General features: G+C 40.3%; 1 protein-coding gene across 8 annotated transcripts in view; it reads right to left on the bottom strand.

Moving 5' to 3' along the window:
- Positions 1–5,016: 5,016 nt before the first annotated feature.
- Positions 5,017–19,736, bottom strand: part of LOC148013773 (Clathrin adaptor complex small chain family protein) — a 112,401-nt gene continuing 97,681 nt past the window's right edge. For 2 of the 8 annotated variants that reach the window (XM_087667945.1, XM_087667944.1), the window contains exon 8: positions 6,257–6,605. In XM_087667945.1, coding sequence (XP_087524071.1) covers positions 6,583–6,605 — 23 coding nt within the window. In that variant the 3' untranslated portion in view covers positions 6,257–6,582. Of the gene's footprint in view, positions 5,291–6,254; positions 6,606–11,633; positions 11,956–19,736 lie in introns of those variants that run through there. The other 6 variants (XM_087667946.1, XM_087667950.1, XM_087667949.1 and 3 more) reach the window with 5 other exon arrangements.

Below are 19,736 nucleotides of genomic sequence, written 5' to 3'. Positions count from 1 at the left end.
GAATGTCCTCCAAGTCTAGTTTTAAGTTGATATAAGAATAGATTCCAATCAAAACATACACACTTTAGCTAGTTGATGTGTTACATCTAATTTTGAATCACTAATCAAGTCACAATTGTTGGGCATTTCATTTTACATGAAATATGACATAAATTTCGATTAATTATGAGACCACATAATCACAAGATCATCGATCTCTCAACAATCCATCACCTTTCACAACCATATCATTTCTTGCGAAGTGAAAACAATTGGTTAATGACTCAATTATTTTTGGAGTATGCCCTCTCTTCACATCAGAAGCCTCCCCTACAAAGGTTCCATAACAGCTAAACAAGGGCTAGAAAATACATGACTTTGCAAGAGAGGGATTACTAGAAAAAGGTTTTGTCGATATCCATTTATTGGTAGACATGTATAGCAAATGTGGCTTTGCTAAAAACAACATGAGAAACTTTGGAGAAGCTTTCTAAAAGGGACGTGTCTGGGGAATGCCCTAATTGCAAGTTCTACACAACATGAGTAGGTTGAGCAAGCTCTAAGTTGTCTTGATCAAATTCAAATCAAGGGCTTTTTGCTAAATCCCATTACCTTTGCCTACATTTGAAAGCCCATGGCAGTTTAGGCATTGTAAAGAAGGGTCAAAAGGTACATGATGAGATAATTAGAGAACGCTTTATGGAAAAAAAATATACATGTTAGTAATGCATTGTTGGACTAGGTGGTGTAATTACAAAAGCAGAAGAAGTGTTTAAAAAGCTTTTAGCCCCACCCCACACATAGTCTCATAGATTTCATTAAGTGTAGGATATACTCAACATGGGTGTTTTGAGCACGTGTTGAATTATTTTTAAAAAACGCAACTCAAGCATGTCTCTTCAAATGAAATAACCTATGCTTGTAGATTGAAATCTTGTAATAGTACTTCAACTGCAAGTAAAAGCCAATAAATGTGTATTCATATTGTCAAAGTGGGCTCTTCTTCTTAGCAACACATCAATCATTACATATGTCAAATATTGTTTGCTTATGGAATACAAACATGCTTCCAACTTAGAATGTGGACACATTAAATTCTTTTACCAAGGGATATTCTTAACTAGGGTATAAAGATCCTGACTTCTTTCGAGCAAATGTAGCAATAGGGTTTTCTCCAAATCCAATCACTTATGCTTGAATGTTGAGAGCATGTTGAAACACAGAAGTGCCAAACAAGTGCCATGAAAGAAATGATGAGGTTGTTGAATGGGGGCTTATGGAGAAATATGTTGGTCTTGGGATTGATAGATATGTTTTCAAGTGTGGATTGGTTAGAGAAACATAAAAAGTTTTTGATAAGCTTCCAAGTCAAGATCTAGTTGTAACTAGACGGTTTCTCTCTAGATGTGTCACATTTGCTTGTAACTTGAAAGCTTGTGGTAGCCTATGAATGGTACACAAGGATTTATACATGTAAAGATTGCTCAAAAAGACAAAGGATTGTTGGAAAAAGACATTATTGGTAATTCTTTGGTTGATATGTATTGCAAATATGGCATGATTTCAAAAGCACGATAGGTGTTTGAAAAGCATTTTGTTTGGCATGTAGTAACTGCATGGAATTTATTAGTTCTAGGGATTTCCAAACATGGGTATGGTAATGAAGCATTTAATTATTTTGTATGAATGTTTTTGGGGGCTCCATTCGATATGCATGCTATGCTCAAAATGGGTATAATAAGCAAGAATTGAAATGCTATGAATTAGCTGAAGGGTTTCTCTCTAGAGATTATCACCTTTTCTTCTATCTTCAAAGGTTATGGTATCCTAGATGGTAGACAATGGCCTAGTTAGACATGTGGAGATGATTGCTATACGATTGCTAAAAAAAGATGTTGGTAATGCCTCAGTTGATATATATTGCAAATGTGGCTGCTCAAGAAGCACTTAGTTCTTTTGAATGTATGCTTTCGGGGGACTTCACTACTCCAAATGTGATTACATTTGCTTACAACTTGGAAGTATGTGGCAAGATTGGAGTAGTGGACAAAGGGCAAGAAATACATGCTAAGATAATGAGGGAGGGGGTGTTTGCATAAAGATATGGTTATTGTTACTTCATTGATACATATCAACCAAATGCAACTTCGTTGCAAAAGCTTGGGTGAGGTTTGACAAACTTCCAATACACAAAGTAGACATATGAAATGTGCTAATTGCAAGGTATGCTAAACAATGGCACAATCACTCAGTACTAAAGAGTCTTGAAAACTACACATTCAAGTTCTTCAACTACATAGTCACTTTTGGTTGCACCATGTAAGCATGTGGCATTGTATATAGGGGCCAGGAAAAACATGTTGAAGGCATTAGAAAGTGCAAGACAAATTTATTGTTGGCAATGTGCTAGTAGATATGTATGCAAAAAACATAAGGAGTGTTTGATAAGCTTCCTATTCAAACAATAATCACATGCATTGAGAGATTTCTGCACTCCACTTGATGGTAAGTGTTTTGCAAGTAGTACACATCTTAGAATAAATCTATGCGAGCTACTCATCTTGAAGCATAAGATTGTAGAGTGAACATGGATGAAATATTCACAACTAAATTCAAACAAAATCTTACTATAGGCTTAACCACAAGGATGTTGGTAGTTAAATTCTTTTAAGATTGTACTTTTACTAGTTATGCAAACAATGATTGAGAGTTTCTCGTGTTAAAACCCTAGTTAGAAATAGTTAAAATTTTCCATTTTAGTGTCTTATTAAAAATTTGCAACAAAATTTCATGGTTAGATATTCATACGTATAGGAATTTGTGCCAACTAGGGAAAGTGGTATATTTCCTACTCAAACATAGCCAAGAAATCATTTTGAAACGTTTTTCGTATATAGAGAATGTTTTTTACATAAAGAAATTTTCCATGCATAGGAAATTTTCTACATGATTTCCTAGTTACTCCAACTAGGAAATGTCCCATTTTCCCTTGTTTTTACATTCCCTACTTATGTGCATTTTAACCAGCGAATTCTATGGGGAATTATATTTTTCTCCTATTTACAAAATGATTAAAGGTTCCTTGTGATTTAAGAGTTGTACCAACTCCCTATTATTCCCTCTTAACATGCATATATCTTCTCTATGACTCATTTAGGACATTTGCCCCAAACTAGATTGCATACTTGATTCCCTCATCATCATCTTAACCAATTGCCCAACCAATGCTGATAGGGCTTGTATGAACATTAATGACAATAGACCTTCCTCTTATATAATCAACCTTCCCTCAGGTAGGTTGTCTTTAGTAGCTTCTTCAAATTTTTCATAGCTTCTATATGCATCCTTCCCCATTGAAATTTTTGCCCCTTTCTAAACAACTAATAAACGACATTTGCAATATGTTCAAAGTGAGGTATCCAAGCGAGATAGAATACACATGTTCGTAAAAACATTTGCACCTCCGAAATAGAAGAAGTCATCTCGTCCATCCTAGCAATAGCATCAAACTCCACTAGAATTGGCCTTTTGCGAGATAAGGCCCACAATATGTCCCACAATTAGCACTTCATCCACTTCAAAGGTAGACTTTTGACAAGAAAGAGTAAGATGAATCTCTATGAGTCTAACCAGAATCTTATCACAGTTAACAATGTGATTAGCAATAAAGTTTCTACACCCTTGATCATTCAACTCTTCATCTTTATCTTCTTCTGCATATCCTTTAATAGGAATATCATCCAAGAATGGCATAGTCAAATGAGGAATATAATCTTGCAATACTTTGTACATAGCATTCATTACATGCGCCATTGAGTTTGTTGGCCCTTGTGGTAGAGTACAAATTCCACGAAACACAAGGGTGTCTTCACAGTGGTAATACCCTTACTTTCAAATAATTGGAACTGATTATAGCTAGAATACAAGTCTCCCAAGGAAAAGATTGCTCTTCTACGAAATGCCTTTGCAAATTCATCAACAATAGGATTTGCTCCCACATTCCTAATGGCTACCTTATTAACCAAATGTATATCCTGAATGAATCTCAAAATCTCCTTTCTCTTAGGTACGATGAACCCATACATATTCAAGTAGGAAAGGCTCTCAAATACCCATACATATCTTTTGGTATCCAATAATTCCATGAGATTAAGCAAATAAGCTTTTGCAACTCATATCATTTGCAAGTTCCATGGTATATACAGTATAGTAAATATGACCATAGAGGTCATAACTCTTAGATCTATACATCCAATTTTAAATGGCTGAAATGAAGAGCTCTACCATGCCTAGATATACTCTCTTCAAAGTATTTCTTCTATGCAAGTAAGAGAAACCTATACAACTAATCTTCAGCTCTTTAAAGGAATTTTTAGTAATTCTATGTGACCAATCTTCTTTGGATCCCTTAAGCTTGGTTGACAAGATAACACATTATACATTTCTTCATTATTACATGATAGTGGCATTACAATCAGTTTCACTTTCTTGTCCATAGTTTTGTCTTTTTTTTCAACTTTTACTTTAATCCTTTCATTCAAGCACAATCCTTCCTGCTTAACAAAATCCTCTCACTTGATACATGTCTAATGAGCACACCTATATCATCCTATTTTTACCCATATTTGTAGATTTAGGCATAGCTAAAATTTCTAAGTGTATCCACATGAGCCAATCCATTATACATGCAAAAGAGGCTCTCATTAGTTACCAATAATCCAAGCTTTTTCATGTCTTTTTCAACCCTACAAACATAGTAACTTTCAACATTGTTCATAGTCTCAACTTTGAGAAAACACAAAAACTCCACAAATCCATGAAAACATGTAAAAAAGGCATATGTGCCTACTATAAGAGCCAAGAACTTTTTCCATGTAGCACCATTGTAGTCTTAACCTTACGATGGCACTCTAAATTCTTTCATATTTGGTGGTAGCAAATGAACCCTCATGGTATCTCTATTCCAAGTATGGTTTACACTAACAGTATAAAGTGGGACTAACTTTTTTTCCATCTCTACTTTTGACTCCTGCATAAGCGAATTCATCATAATCAGATAAGTAGAGGCATCTTGTATTAAAAAAGGATGAGCATCTTGTATATCTCCAACGGTAACCCTGATATTTTAGCAAGCTCCATATAAATTTCGAAGAGCATTGTTTGTTGTCGCATCCTTCATATCCGTGATCAACATCTATCCATCTTCCACTCACTTTAAGGCTTCTTATCATAGCATTGATCTTTGAATCATGATCAATAAGTGCAATACATGGTGTTTCAAGCTCCCCAATCTTCCCAATTGTTTCTATTGCTGCATGAGCCCAATGATTACATGTATAGTTATTGTTAGGTGTCATTCTTAAAGCCTCTTCATCATTATAATGCATCTCTTACTTCCCTTTGTGTATTGCTATAATTTATTATTTTTTCATCATTGCATTGGCTTTAACATCATCAACAATCCATTTCTAGCATAAGTAGAATCCAGAACAACTCCTACACTAGCTCTCCATAGTAGCTACCCTTGCTACCCTACCACAACGCTCTGCCTCTACCCCCACATTAGGACGTTCATGCTTACACTCCCACACTAGAACTCATACACTAGTACTCACGCACTAGCGCTCACACATTGGCATTTTCACACTAGGACTTTCACACTATACCCCTTGCAATTCCACCATACACTCCCATACTTGCACTCCCATAGTAACCCTACTCCCATACTAATTTCAACTCCCACACATCTACTCCACACTAATTTCTTCTCTTCGAATAGCCACAAACTTTTCACACCTATTGGGCAACTTAGCTATTGCAAACACATTTGTCCCTTAAGTGTTAAGCACTTATTATTATCTCAAAGTTGAGACTACCTTTGATAAACACTACCTAATGATTGAATGATGGTTTCTCATCATCCAAACCATGTCCCTTAAAGTGTTAAGCACTTATTATTATCTCAAAGTTGAGACTACCTTTGATAAACACTACCTTATGATTGAATGATGGTTTCTCATCATCCAAACCATGTTTCTAAGGTAATCCAAGGTAATGGAGTTTAACCTTAAAAATGTGTTAATAAATCACACCATCATTGAATTGAAAATCTTTAAATACAAAAGTAAATGTTCTTCAAAGTAAATTAATCTGACAAAAGAATTGGGTTTTTAAGATCATTACAACCTTCTTAGAAGTTTGAAGTCTTCAAGAATTTTAGATTTGAGGAGCCACTATGTATGGTCAAGTTTACCATACTTATATTATGTTTTAAACCATTTGTCTATAAATTTACCCATTTTTATGTTGATATTTTGCTTATAGTATGGTAATCCTTCAAAGCACATTTGATGATCATAGGTGTACAAATGTAAATGAGTAAACTAGGCATTGAATTTTACAAACACTCCCACTCGCTAAAGTTCACCTAGCATGGCACTACAAAATTACTTTGTTTCACATCAATTGTAAACTCAAAGACAAGATCAAATACACAATGTTGATAATCTTTTACATTCCAACTAAATATACTTATTTACTAACATCAAAATATTCGAACTTAAATGCTCTACCGCTTTCCAGAGCCTTTCAATGCAATTGCTATCATATCTGTAAATCGTTCAAGCCTAAAGCATCCAAAAACAATAGGTTGTTAATCCCTCATTTTTGGAAGAATTTGTATTACACACTCACACCCATGCAAAACACATGATTTTCCAAGATGGTTGTTTAATTACTCATGGAAGGATCATCAATTTTGAAATTATTGCATATCCAATAGAATGGGAGAAAAAAATATATTCTTTAAAATTGTCTTGCAATCTGAAAATCATCAAACAAGTGAATATAATTTATCAAAGCTTCAGTACATATGAATTCTTCCAAGTCAAGCTCCATGTCTCAAGGAAATAAATACTTAAAGAAATGAGTTAGCTATCTATTGTTTATTATGTGCATGCACTATAAATTATTCAAGAGAAATTTTTCATCTACTCATGGTCTAAGATAGGGACATTTAAGATTTACTCCAATGCCATGGTATAGCTACAAAGCCCATACCCTTACACTCTCCCCTGCTTAATGGATTGCTATCCTCAGCAATCTAAGGGTGGTTTCTTGACCCATTCCAGGGTCTTAACACAGCCTTTGCTACCAAGTTGGTCAGTGTTTGTCAGTCTAGGACTTGACTCGTTAGTGTCTTATCACAACCTTTTCTATCAAGTTGGTCAATGTCTACTGCACTATGACTTGGGGGTCTTAACACAACTTATTCTGTCAAGCTGGCCAAGGTTTACCCATCTAGACTTAGTCATTTTTATTCTTTTGTATTCCAGTCCACCCTCGACTCAATTACATTTGAGGAGTGGAGGCTTCATAGTCCTAACTTGATGTGGCTTGGCACTTATGGATTTGCATGCCAAGCTTTGTAGGTGCAATCCCAAGTTGTCACATTATAGGGGTCAAGGCATGGTGGCGCAGTTGTAGCCATGTGATGCCACGCCTTAAGAGAGGTAGTCCATTGTGTTGCTCCTTGCATCGTTCCTCCTTTTCTTTGTGCTATCACCTTGGTCTCTTGGTTCATTTACCAAGATACTTTGCCCTCATCGCTAAGTCAAGAACTTGGGTTGTTTTCCTTGGCCTCCTTGCCAGATCTTTCTTGCTTGCCTTGAACTTAGACAAACTGGTTGGTTCAACTTGCCTTCTCACACAAAGGTGCAGTCTTGGTGCATGGCACTTCTTTGGCTCTTCTTAGTCTCATTTGGAGTTGAAGTTCTTGCAAGGGAATGGACTAAATCGTCACACTTAGACCAGATTTTGGTTTGCGCACGTAGATATATCTTTGAAGTTCTTGGGATGACGGCCATATATGGGATGCATGGTGTGTTACGGATCCATAGAATCAGGATAACTCCTTGCACAATTTTTGCGGCCTGATTATTGGGATCTCAATCTTAACCAATATTGAGTATGGTCCCAACGAGTGCCATAGTCCAAAGACATTCATCTTAAGAGTGAGTCCAAGACTCAACTAGCAAGGTTCCCTTCCATGGCACTAAGTTACCTTGATTGGACCATACTGCAAGCACTTTGTCATGCTCTCCCTTCTTTGAGGCTTCATCCTCTGACTCATCCTGTCCAAGCTCATAAGGTTTGCCTCTTCGTGCTCAAAGGTGTAGCCAATGACTCCATTGCTAAAAGGCACTTGGTTCCTACTTTGATCCGAGTTGGCTAGGATGGGATGTGACCTGGGGTCAAAAGCTTGGTTTGCTTCGTCCTTAACCATGAGTTTAGCTTGGAGGTTTTGGAGACGTCTTCATTCTCATCTCTCATCTTGGCTCTAGCAGCCTACCTCCATTTCTTGGCATTTGGTTTCGCCTTCTTCTTCGTCTCATTCTCATTCTCCTCATTCTCTATCTTTCCTTCTTCCTTTTGGCCTACTCCGCCTAGGTCTACCTTTTGCTCCTCTTCTTCCTTTGTCTTTCTAGCTCTCCGTACTTGTTTTTCTAACTTGCTTCCTCCACCTCTTTCTACTTGCTCAATCTTTTTCCTGACTTTCTTCTTCTTGTTTTCTTCTACTTGTTTCCGCACATCTTGCTCTAGTCTCTCTCTCTTCTAGCTTCTCTCTAAGCTAGCTCTACTTGTTCTTCTATCTCTTTTCTTGTTTCATATTTTCCTTGATCTTCTCTTTGGTTTCATCTAATAAGTCTTTTTCTTCTTCTTTCCTATCAAATTTTTCTATCTCATCCCATATTTGCATGATTCTCTCCTTCAACTCTTTTCCTATCCTATCACCATTGAACTTTGTGGATTTGATTGGTTGTTGGGGTTGGGGTTGTTGTCGGGGTCAAGGTGTTCCAAAATCTAAGCTAAGCTCCTCCTCACCCTTCGCTTCGTCTTTGGGTTGTTGGGATAGAGATATTCCAAGATTTGGGCTAAGTTCATCCTCTCCCTTTTCTTCTTTCTTTTCTTCTAACTCTTCACTCCTTTCTTTTCCTTCACCTACATCATCATCTAAGGTAGAAGTGTTGGTTCCATGTAGCGGATACCCTGCCCCAAGTGCTTTTGCTCTTCCATTCTCATCTTCTAATTCTATCTCCTCATCTACTTCTTCATCTTCCTCTTCATCAAAGGCATCCCATGCCTCCCTACAGCTCCATGTCCACGTCTCGAGCCATCTTCACTTGCCACAGCCTAGCTCTCTCTCACACCATGATCAACTGGTAGTCAACCTCCTCCAAGTCTTTATCCAGCTCTTCAGCCTTCTCGAGATTATGTAGCACATCTGTTCCTTTGTGGGTCTTCCTTAGCGCTTTGATTGTCTTCTTTGTCTGCTCGATCAATTTGAGCCGCAACTCTTTCTTCTTGCATGTGATTTTGAGCCAGTGACATAGTTCGTCTTCCTCTTCAAAGAAAGCTCCCTCCCACAACTTCAGCTCTCTCCAAGGCATTTTTTAAATGGTATGCTACGTGTCCCTATCACGCCATGGCTCCCCCTCAATTTTGTTGGCACATCAAGTTCTCTTTTAGTTTTTAGGAAGTAACACACCGGAGGGGGGTGGGGCATCGCGACGTGGGGCATCACACCGTGTCCTGTCACATCACGTCATATCAGGGTCGTCATGTCACGTTACGTTACGTGTTATGGTAGGATCTCTGCATCCGTAATATTGAGATATTAGCAATCATACCTAATGTAACCTCTTTGTATGAGGTAGTTTGGGATAAAGATATGCAGGCTGCAGGAATCCCATATGCACAGAAAGGGAAAAATGTACCCATCCAACAACTATAAAGCATTGTACTTGACTACCACTTTTCATATGGAATGAATAAATGATGATCCTTTTCTTTATTACTTAGTGTCAGTCTTGTACTTGTCAATCTAATACACAAGATTGTGTTTATGAGTCCAAGCTTCTTTCTTGGAACCTAATTCACTTGTGTAACAGTCAAGTCCAGTGTCTCTGTCATCATGAGTTCATTCTTCTTCTTCCATCCACCATAGCTCATTGCCATGTCCTAGATCCCGCTCATTTCAACATGGTATCAGAGCCCAATCGGGCATGACATTGCTTCTCCAGCCTCTCTTGGATCCTCTCAACCTCTACCCAACTCACATCCAGCTCAGTGTGAGTGTATGACTCCAATTTCTCACTTGAACCCCATAGCCACTATTTGGCAGCCATAGCCAAACAGAGCATACAGCACTTGGAGCTTCTATATCTTACTCTACAGGCCAAATCAGCTCACGATTCCTTCTGTGGACATCCTTCTCTACTCAAGGCGCTCCTCCCTGGCATCTCAAAGTGCAAAATTGGCCACTATATGATTCAGCATTGACAAAATTCACTGCGTTGTTCAGAATTGCGCCTGCTCCTGTTCGTACTACTGGCATGCTGCGTGCAAGTCACGATCTTGCCTAGGATCATAGGGCTTTGGAAGCCCATTAACCAAGCTTCATTACCATATAAAAATTTCTGGAAATGGTTGAGGATACAATGCACACAGACTAAAAAACTAGGGCTTTCAAGAAACCCTAGAGTTGACAGCCATAGCCAACTTCTCAAAAGCTTCAATTTTCTTCATTTTCTCACTCCTCTTGGTACACTGAAGCTATTGCCACTCTGATCTAAGCTCCCAACTCAGTTTCTAGCAAGGATTCAAGTAAAACTTATCCATCAATAGGGGGGACTCAAGTTGAAGGACAAGACAAGCATCAAGAGTCAAGTCAAACTTAAGCAACAAACATCAAATTTCAAACTAGTATCTTTTGATACTACATTGCCATTGCTTGTGTCTTTTGACACATAATAAGATCAACTCATTGTTAATTGTGGGTACTAATTTCAAGTCATGTCAATGACAAGCAAGAAGATTTCCATGTGGATACACTTCATGAAGAGTAGCATGACTCATGCTGCTTATCAACACTATATGGAAGACTTGTTTGTCTTACTTGCAGAGAATGATGGAGTTGTGAGCATTCAAGTGCTATCATTATTTGAAGAAATGCCTCCTACCTTGAAGATAGTACAAGATTTTAAAGTCATTTCCGTTGTCTCAAAGACAATGATACCTTTGCTTGAGGGGGACATGGACATAAAGACTAATGCAACTGTTGCAAGCAAAGTCAATGAAAAAGCAAATCAAGAGGACCAAAAGAACAAGAATAATAAGAAGCACAAAAATCATGAAAAAAAATGGTGAAAACTACAAGGGCCGACCGGTCGTTGATCCAATTTTTTACTAACTTCATTAGCCTTGTAATATCTAGCCCAAATGTCTTTATCATAAGCTTGTAAAACTCCTCATGTAGCCTTCTACTACAACCTCTGTAAGGCCCCTGCTACAGCCTCTAGATGTCCATCATGTTTGTGATACCCACATTTAGCTTTTTCTGCGACAGCCTTTGGTGTTGTGCCATGTTTATGGTGTGCCCACACTTTGAAGGTGTTACTTTCACTAAAGCCTCTACACACTTTACCTTCTGGTTGTGATTGAGGAGAGGTGTTGAGATATTAGCAATCACACCTGTAGCCTCTTTGTATGAGGCAGTTTGGGATGAACACATGCAGGCTGCAAGAATCCCATATGCACAAAAAGGGAAAATTGTATCCATCCAACAACTATAAAGCATTGTACTTGACTACCACTTTTCATATGGAATGAATACATGATGATGCTTTTCTTTATCAGTTAGTGTCAGTCTTGTACTTGTCAATCTAATACACAAGATTGTGTTTATGAGTCCAAGCTTCAATCTTGAAACCTAATTCACTTGTGTAACAATAAAGTCCAGTGTCTCTGTCATCATGAATTTATTCTTCTTCTTCCATCCACCATAGCTCACTGCCATGTCCTAGATCCCGCTCGTTTCAACACGTGAGCCTACTCCCCTCTCGAGCTAGTATGCTCCGCACTAGAATGGCTCTGATACCAAGTGTTACAGACCTTCATGGAACTTCAAGTCACAACCTGTCATGAGGCACAAAATGGCATAGCAGAAAGGCACACAAGATATATCAATAAGAAATTCTTTGTATTCATGATACCAAAAGATACAACATGGAGGCACATCTCAGGACTACACCCTCGTGACGCCATACATGTGTGGGTTCCCCACTGCGTATAGGGAATCACACGTAGAGTGGAAACCAAGAAGAGCTCAAAGTCACTACTACTGTCTACATAGGCGTTTCTGGCTCCAAGACCATGGGGTAGCTACAAAGCCCATACCCTTACGAGAGAGAGAGAGAGTTGCAAGTAAAAGGCACAACTGAAACAAAGATTAATATGATGCATGACACAAAAGTATGAGAGATAAGGCCTCAATTTATAAACTAGAGTGTGTACCCAAACCTTTGACCCTTCGTATATGCTTGGTGGTATAGATGTTGGAAATGCACCAACTATGGAGAGAGAAATGAGAGAATGAGAGTATACAATGGAGTAGACAAGGTGAGCTCAAAAACCATAGATTCTACTTAACTAAACTCAAGTGACAGAATGGAAGTACAACCTTAGGTCTAAGGTAGACCTCACCCCTAACTTAACTAAAGTCAAGTAACTCTAGCACTAAGTCTAAATGTGATGACACAACTTATTAACTTAGTTGTGTTCACACTACAATCTAACTCACTAGAATATTGGGCACTACCCATAGAATTGGTAAATTCTAACATCTCTGTGCAGTGCAAATGTGATGGAAATACAAGAAGATCAATCACCAAAGGATAGTAAGTTAAGTTCGAGGACTTTTACGAAAGCCTCAAACTTCTCACTGGGTAGTGCTTTGGTGAAAATGTCAACAACATTTTTTCATGTAGAAGCATACATCAAACTAAACTCTCCTACATAACATCTTTCTCCAGCATAATGGTAATGTATCTCAATGTATTTTGTGCGAGCATAAAACACAAGATTCCATGCCACTACAATAGCACTCTGACTGTCAGAAGGAATGGGCATAGGACCCACCAATGAAATCTGTGAATCGACCAACAATCTACAGAGCTATACATATTTCATTGTTGTTGTAAATGCTACCATGTACTCAACCTCGCACAACAAGCCATTGTAGATTGATTCTTACTCACTAGAACATTGGGCCCTACCCATAGAATTGGCAAATTCTAACATCTTTGTGCGGTGCGAATGTGATGGAAATACAAGAAGATCAATCACCAAAGCATAGTAAGTTAAGTTCGAGGACTTTCACAAAAGCCTCAAACTTCTCACCACGTAGTGCTTTGGTGAAAATATCAGCAACATTTTCCCGTGTAGCAGCATACATCAAACTAAACTCTTCTACATAGCATCTCTCTCTAGCATTATGGTAATGCATCTCAATGTATTTTATGCAAGCATAAAACACAAGATTCCATGCCACTACAATAGCACTCTCACCGTCAGAAAGAATGGGCATAGGACCCACCAATGAAATCTGTAAATCAACCAACAATCTATAGAGCCATACACATTTCATTGTTGCTATGAATGCTACCATGTACTCAACCTCGCACAACAAGCCATTGTAGATTGATTCTTACTTAGCCATGAAATGCATGAACATCCCAAAAAGAAACAATGTCCACTAGTCGACTGCATAGTATCTAAACCACCAACCCTATCTGAATCGCTCTAAGCCTATAGGTGCAAGTCCCCCCCTCCCCCCCCCCCTCCCCCAAGAAATAATAAAGCATATGATTGAGTACCTTGCAAATATTTAAAGATCCACTTAACAACTTGCAAATGTATTGTCTATGGATTGTGCATAAACTTACCTGGGATACTACAAATTGTAAATCAAAACCTGTGTTGCACAGGCAAATAAGACTTGTAAATTGCAACATATCATCTACATACATAATGATAACGAGCAAGTCCCCCTCTTCATTCTTAATGTAGAGAGTGGATGCAATTGGACTATTTGTGAAGCCAATGCTTGCCAAATAAGCATCAATCTTAGCATACCATGCACAAGGAGCTTGTTTTAATCTATAAAGAGCTTTATGGAATTCGCAATGCATGTGCTCTTTGCCTTTTACCACAAACCCTCGAGGTTCTGACAGAAACATCCTCATGTAGATCACCATTCAAGAATGTTGTCTTGATGTACTCTCCAACCATTATTTGCAGCCATAAAAATGACACATCTAACTATACCCATACGAGATGTAGGAGCGAATCTCTTCTCATAATATATGCACTTCTTCTATGCATAGCCAACATACTCATGGAGGTCACCATTCAAGAATGTTGTCTTGATATCCAACTGATGTACTCTCCAAACATAATTTGCAGCAATAAAAATGACACACCTTGCTGTATCCATATGGGATGTACGAGCAAATGTCTCCTCATAATATATGCGCTTCTTCTATGCATAGCCTTTGGCTACCAAACATATCTTGTACTTGTCTATAGTACCATTAGCCTTGCACTTCAACTTACTAACCCATTTAGTACCAATGGCTTTCTTACCAAGTGGCAACTCAACAAGATCCCAAGTATTGTTGGTGGCAATAGAATCCAATTCTTCTTGCATGTACATTCTAATGGGCTTCTTCCAAGGAAGTGGGCTCATCCCCCCTACATGATATAATGCGTGTCTAGCAGCCCTCCTACTGCATTGAGGTAAGGGAGCATCCATTTTACTCTCTTGGAGAGTTTGTAACAGCCATTTGGGACTGTTTTCGCTGCATTTACAGCAGCCCTTTCTTGTTCTACTGCAAGTTTCACTATTGGAGGCATACCATCATCAAGTACCCACTATTCGGGAGAATGTGGTGCAACAATTGCTTGTTGTAATATGTCTATCCGGCCATTTACAGCAAGCTCAAACCCAAAAGAGAGTGGTATAAGAGGCCTTTAAATACATCACTGAAGTCAAAGGTGGTTGCCATTTCAAATCGGTCATGCAAAAAGGCTGCATTTTCAGCAAACATCACCTCTCTACTAACAAACACTTTCTTTGTGCATGGATCATACAACCAATAGCCTTTGCTTTCTAAACTGTGGCCAATAAGAATGCATTTTATGGCCTTGCCATCAAAATTGCCACAAAGCTTCTTCGGTGAATGTACATAAGCTATGCATCCAAACACAAAAAAGTAATCAACCTTCGATTTCTTTACATCCCAAGCCTCAAAAGGTGTGACAGTCTTTAGTGCCTTTGTAGATGCACGATTTAAGACGTGAGTAGTGCAATGGAGACCCTCTAACCAAAACTTGCGTGGTGGCCCTTTGCTCTTAAGCATATATCTGGTCATTTCCATAAGAATTTGATTTTCTCTTTCAGCAATCTTTTCTATAGAGGGGTCATCTTCACAATGGACTAATGTGTGATACCTGTTTCAAGCATAAATGTCTCAAAAGCATGAGACATATATTTTCCCTCTCTATCAGTGCAAAGTGTCTGCACTTTTAAACCAATTTCTGCCTCAACCTTAGCAACCACATGTTTACAATGCATAAATTCATTAGATTTTGCTTTCAGCCCATACACCCAAGTGCACCGTGTGTTGAGAAACCACTTCTTCAGTTTATACGCTTCATTTAGGGTTTTGCCTTAACAACCCCAAAAAGGGCTGGTGTCCACATTTTGGCCACTTTTTCAATGGGTACCCACACATTGGTATGCCACCCTAGACAACTTACGCCTATAAATAGACAATCACTTCATTCATTCTTCACCACCCCACCACTCTTCAATCATTCTTCACCCCTATCCCTCCGTCATCAAACTCACATCCCTTTGCTCACCAGCCCCTTCCACTGCACTCACATCCCTTCATGAGGATATTGCAATTCGTGGCTCATGGCTTTCTTCACCCTTTCTCTTCTGCTTCAGACACCCTGTTCCATCATGAAGCCTTGCATTTGGAGCATCTTCCCATGGCATTACCATCCTCTGCTTGGCATCAACACCCTTTTCCATCAAGCTCCACCTTCATCTGCGTTTTTCAGTATGGAGATCTTCTCCTTGCCTAGCCATATCATCTCTAGCTTGGTGTCACCATCCTAGCCTTTGGCGACAATCTACATCACCAAGAGTCAAAAATTCCATCACTCATCTATCATATGGGCTACTGGGACCTGCAGTTTTGTAGCCTAGCTTCTCCTCCATCATCTGGTGTTAACCGTCAGACAAACAAGGTGGAAACGGAAGACGTAGGCGCACCATGAAAAATATAGAAACACAAGAATTGTAGAAAAGTCCTAAATAAAGGAAAAATGCGCACAAGAAAAAGCACAAGTCAATACTTTTATAAAAGAGCGCAAGCGCATCATGATTTAATTTAAAGAGCGTTGGGCTCTCATCCGTGCAATTTGTAAAGGTAGATGGGCGGTAGGAAGGAAGCTAGAAAGATAGAAGGATAAAAGTATCTTATTCTTGCGTGTGGCCAAAAGTGGGTCTCTTCTTCTTCTTCTTCTTCTTCTTCTTGCTTGCTTGAGCTTGTGCTTGGGAGAGGGAGTGTGAGTGTGAGGGAGTGAGTATGTGAGGGTGAGGGACTGGGGAGGAGAAGCTCTCCATCTTCCCCTCTCTTCTCTTCTCCTCTTGCTCCCGGCGATGGAGCTTAGAGCGTGGAGCTAGAGGATGGAACTTGCTCGAAGCTTGCACTTGGATCGTGGAGCTACCGGAGTGCGCGGGAGAGGAGGTAACTCAATTGGCATGGAGATAAGCTCACTACACCCGTAGATATGGATGGCGCATCGGCTATGTGAGAGGTAGCCATTAGTGCTCGGCTTGGAATGCTTGAAGCAATAAGCGGTCCGTGGGTCTTGGCGGTTGAGCGAAAGCTCCCACATTTTGGTTCCGTTACTTGGAAAAGCATGATGAGATAGTGTAGGTATTTCCCTTATGATTTTTTCTTACATTTAGGAAGGATAGGAGCAAAACATTGGAGCAAACAGTAGGGCTTTTTGTTGCTGTATAACAGGCTGAAACAGGAAAAAGAATGGTAAAAAATGAAGTTTTGGGTTAAATGTTGGTAAAGGGAGCAAGACTAAGGTGAGTGCAGGCCTGGGTAAGGTGATAAGGGGCCAGGAGTGGCAAGAAAGGCCACATTTTGCATTGCAGGGTTTCAGGAGAGCAGGAGAGAGGGAGAGAGCTTCATCCCGTAGATTTGCTTCAATCTGGTCATCTAGGAGTTATTTGCCTAGCCCAAGTAATTCCATACCTTCCGCTGCATGAGTAGGTTGGATCTGGAACTGCTCGACCAATAGAAAGGTCTCCATCGCTCGGCGCGACGAATTTTTTGAAGTCCGGAGAAAAAACGCATCACGCTCAGCCTGTCCAAGTGACGGTGGTTTTTGACCAAGTCCCAGAATCGACCCTTGGACCGCTCGGCCATTCGGCCCTCAGACAACTCGGCCATTCGGCCCTTTAGTATTCGTCCCTCGGCCAACTACACTCGGACACCTTTCACTCGGCCCGTCCGAGTGAAGCATTCAAACCAACTTTAAAATTCGGCCCTCTGCCTTGCCGACTCAGCTCAACCCCACTCGGACAAGTTGATATTCGGCCCGGCTGAATTCACCACTTGGCCCTCGGCCCACTTGACTCGGTCCACCTCACTCGGCTCTTGGTCCACTCGGCCACTTGGCCCTCGGACAAGCGCACTCGGAATGGCCGAATTTGACATTCAACCACTTACATTCGGCCTTCTCTCATTCGGCCCTCGGCCCTCAGACAGGCCGAATCAAGAATTCCGCCCTTGTAATTCGGACCTGTTGGGCCGAATTTGGATTTTTTCAAATCTTAACCTGTAGACCCTGAAACTAATCGAGAGACCATACAGAGCCGAAACCACATCATAGATCTATCACTGGGTTGAAATCTAGAGTAAGTAGTTTAAAATTTGGCCTACGAACGGTCCTTCAAACCGCACATGGTGCTTACCGTAACGGCCTTGCGGGCCGGGGAGGATTGCCCCCCCCCCCCGGACCCCCACAGAGGGGGCTGTGCCCCCTCCGCACATCCCCCAAGTAGGTTGGAGAGAAAATGGCCGCCGTGACAGGTCCTCCAAATTAGACCCTAGTATAGTAATAGCTCTACACAAGCATGAAGAGCAACCAAAAGCCCATATCCAAACAAATACAAACAGAGACCCTAGAACCTCAATGGGCCAATCTAGCCAACAAAGGTAAAAATGCCACACTGCAAAAACACATACATGTTGCATTCAGACTGTATCTAGTCAAAGTGGAAAGCAACAACATCAAGCTACAATGGCGAGGATGACTAGATATGACAGTCCTAACGATAGATGCACCTTGAATAGCACTGCACAGACGATCCAAGACATCAGTGGAGAATCCACATCTGGTCGTGCAGTTGGGGACTCAAGGGCATTTGTCAGAAGGCTTAAATTTATAAGCCAAGACCCAAAAGATGAAGACATAGTACCACCTGCTTATCTTAGGGTCAAACTCACCGCAAAAAGAGAGCATCGCTCTGATTGATGAAGGAGCAGATTTTAATATCTTGACCTATGAAGCATGGACCCTACTAGGCCAACCAGAGCTCACACCGACTAATGCGACTCTTAGTCCTTACGAGGGATACCCACAAGCACTTATAGGGAAGTGCAAAATCCTCACGACAATCGAAGCTGAAAGCTTGTCTATCCTAATCCATGTTCCTCCAAATAGTGCTAGTTATGGAAAGGAAACCCTGCTCGGACGACCTTTCAAAAGGGCGACCAAGTGAGAGGCCGATTATGTAGCACAGAGGATACACTTGACACTATCGGGTGTGAGGATGATTGCGTGAGGATAATCGCAATCTTTAGGAAGAGTGACCTCATCGAGCCTCAAGGGAAAGGCAAGGAAGGTGCTGACATAACAAACAAGCCTAGTAATGAAAGCAAGGACCTGTTGAAAGAGTTGATACAAGCACAGGTTGAACAACGAGAACCACTGAGTGAGGCCACGCTTGAAACAAGAAGGTCAGGAGACAATGCCAAGGACGGGCTTTGAACTTACAAATATCGTAGAAGACCCCAAAAGAAGCCCAAGCCTTATAGACGAAGGCATCGATGGAGGATTAGCACAACACCGCGATGGATATCCAAAGCATCGCTACGTGCTCAAGGGTATTACGCAGGTAACCGATGAATTTGGATGCCAAAACCCCCTGCTAAACCTCCTCTGTCGACTGAAGGCCAGATCGTATCAAGAGCAAAGAAGTATAGGAGAAGATCTAAACGAAAAACCAAGTCTCGAGTCAAAGACATGGAAGTGATCGAGCCCCTCACAGTCGGAATCAAGAAACCAACCGGGACTATTCGAAGGGTAGAACCTCAGCCTAGCATGTGCAACGAGCAGATATTAGATATAATCATTGAGGGTAAAAAAAGGCCACTAGTGTCGGAGGAGCCTTTGATTTCCCACGAGGATAACAGGCATCATAGGCGCAACATTGCTCATGGCAAGGTTAAATGCTCAACAAAGCAAATGGCAAAATCATCTAACAGCCACGAGCAAATCTTCCAACCAGTGTCAAAGCCACTTAGAAGTCCCAAGTCTCCTATACCCTCTTTCCCTAAACGGACACAGGAAACACAACAGCAGTCGTCAAGTGCAATTGCTCAATCCCAATCTCTATCTCCAGCTAAGCTTCCAAATGTCCGAGAGGTGGAATATGACACCACCCATAGCTCTCGACCCAAGGATATACCTGTGCAACCCACCGTCGCTAGATCAACTCAGGCTCGATCTGCACAAGTGAATGCTCAAAGGGCAACAAAAGA

The sequence above is a fragment of the Lygodium microphyllum genome, chromosome 26, assembly GCF_053477565.2.
Source record: "Lygodium microphyllum isolate KBCC chromosome 26, Lygodium_microphyllum_v1.1.10, whole genome shotgun sequence".
NCBI classification, from domain to species: domain Eukaryota; kingdom Viridiplantae; phylum Streptophyta; class Polypodiopsida; order Schizaeales; family Lygodiaceae; genus Lygodium; species Lygodium microphyllum.
This window is presented reverse-complemented; position numbering and strand designations above follow the sequence as displayed.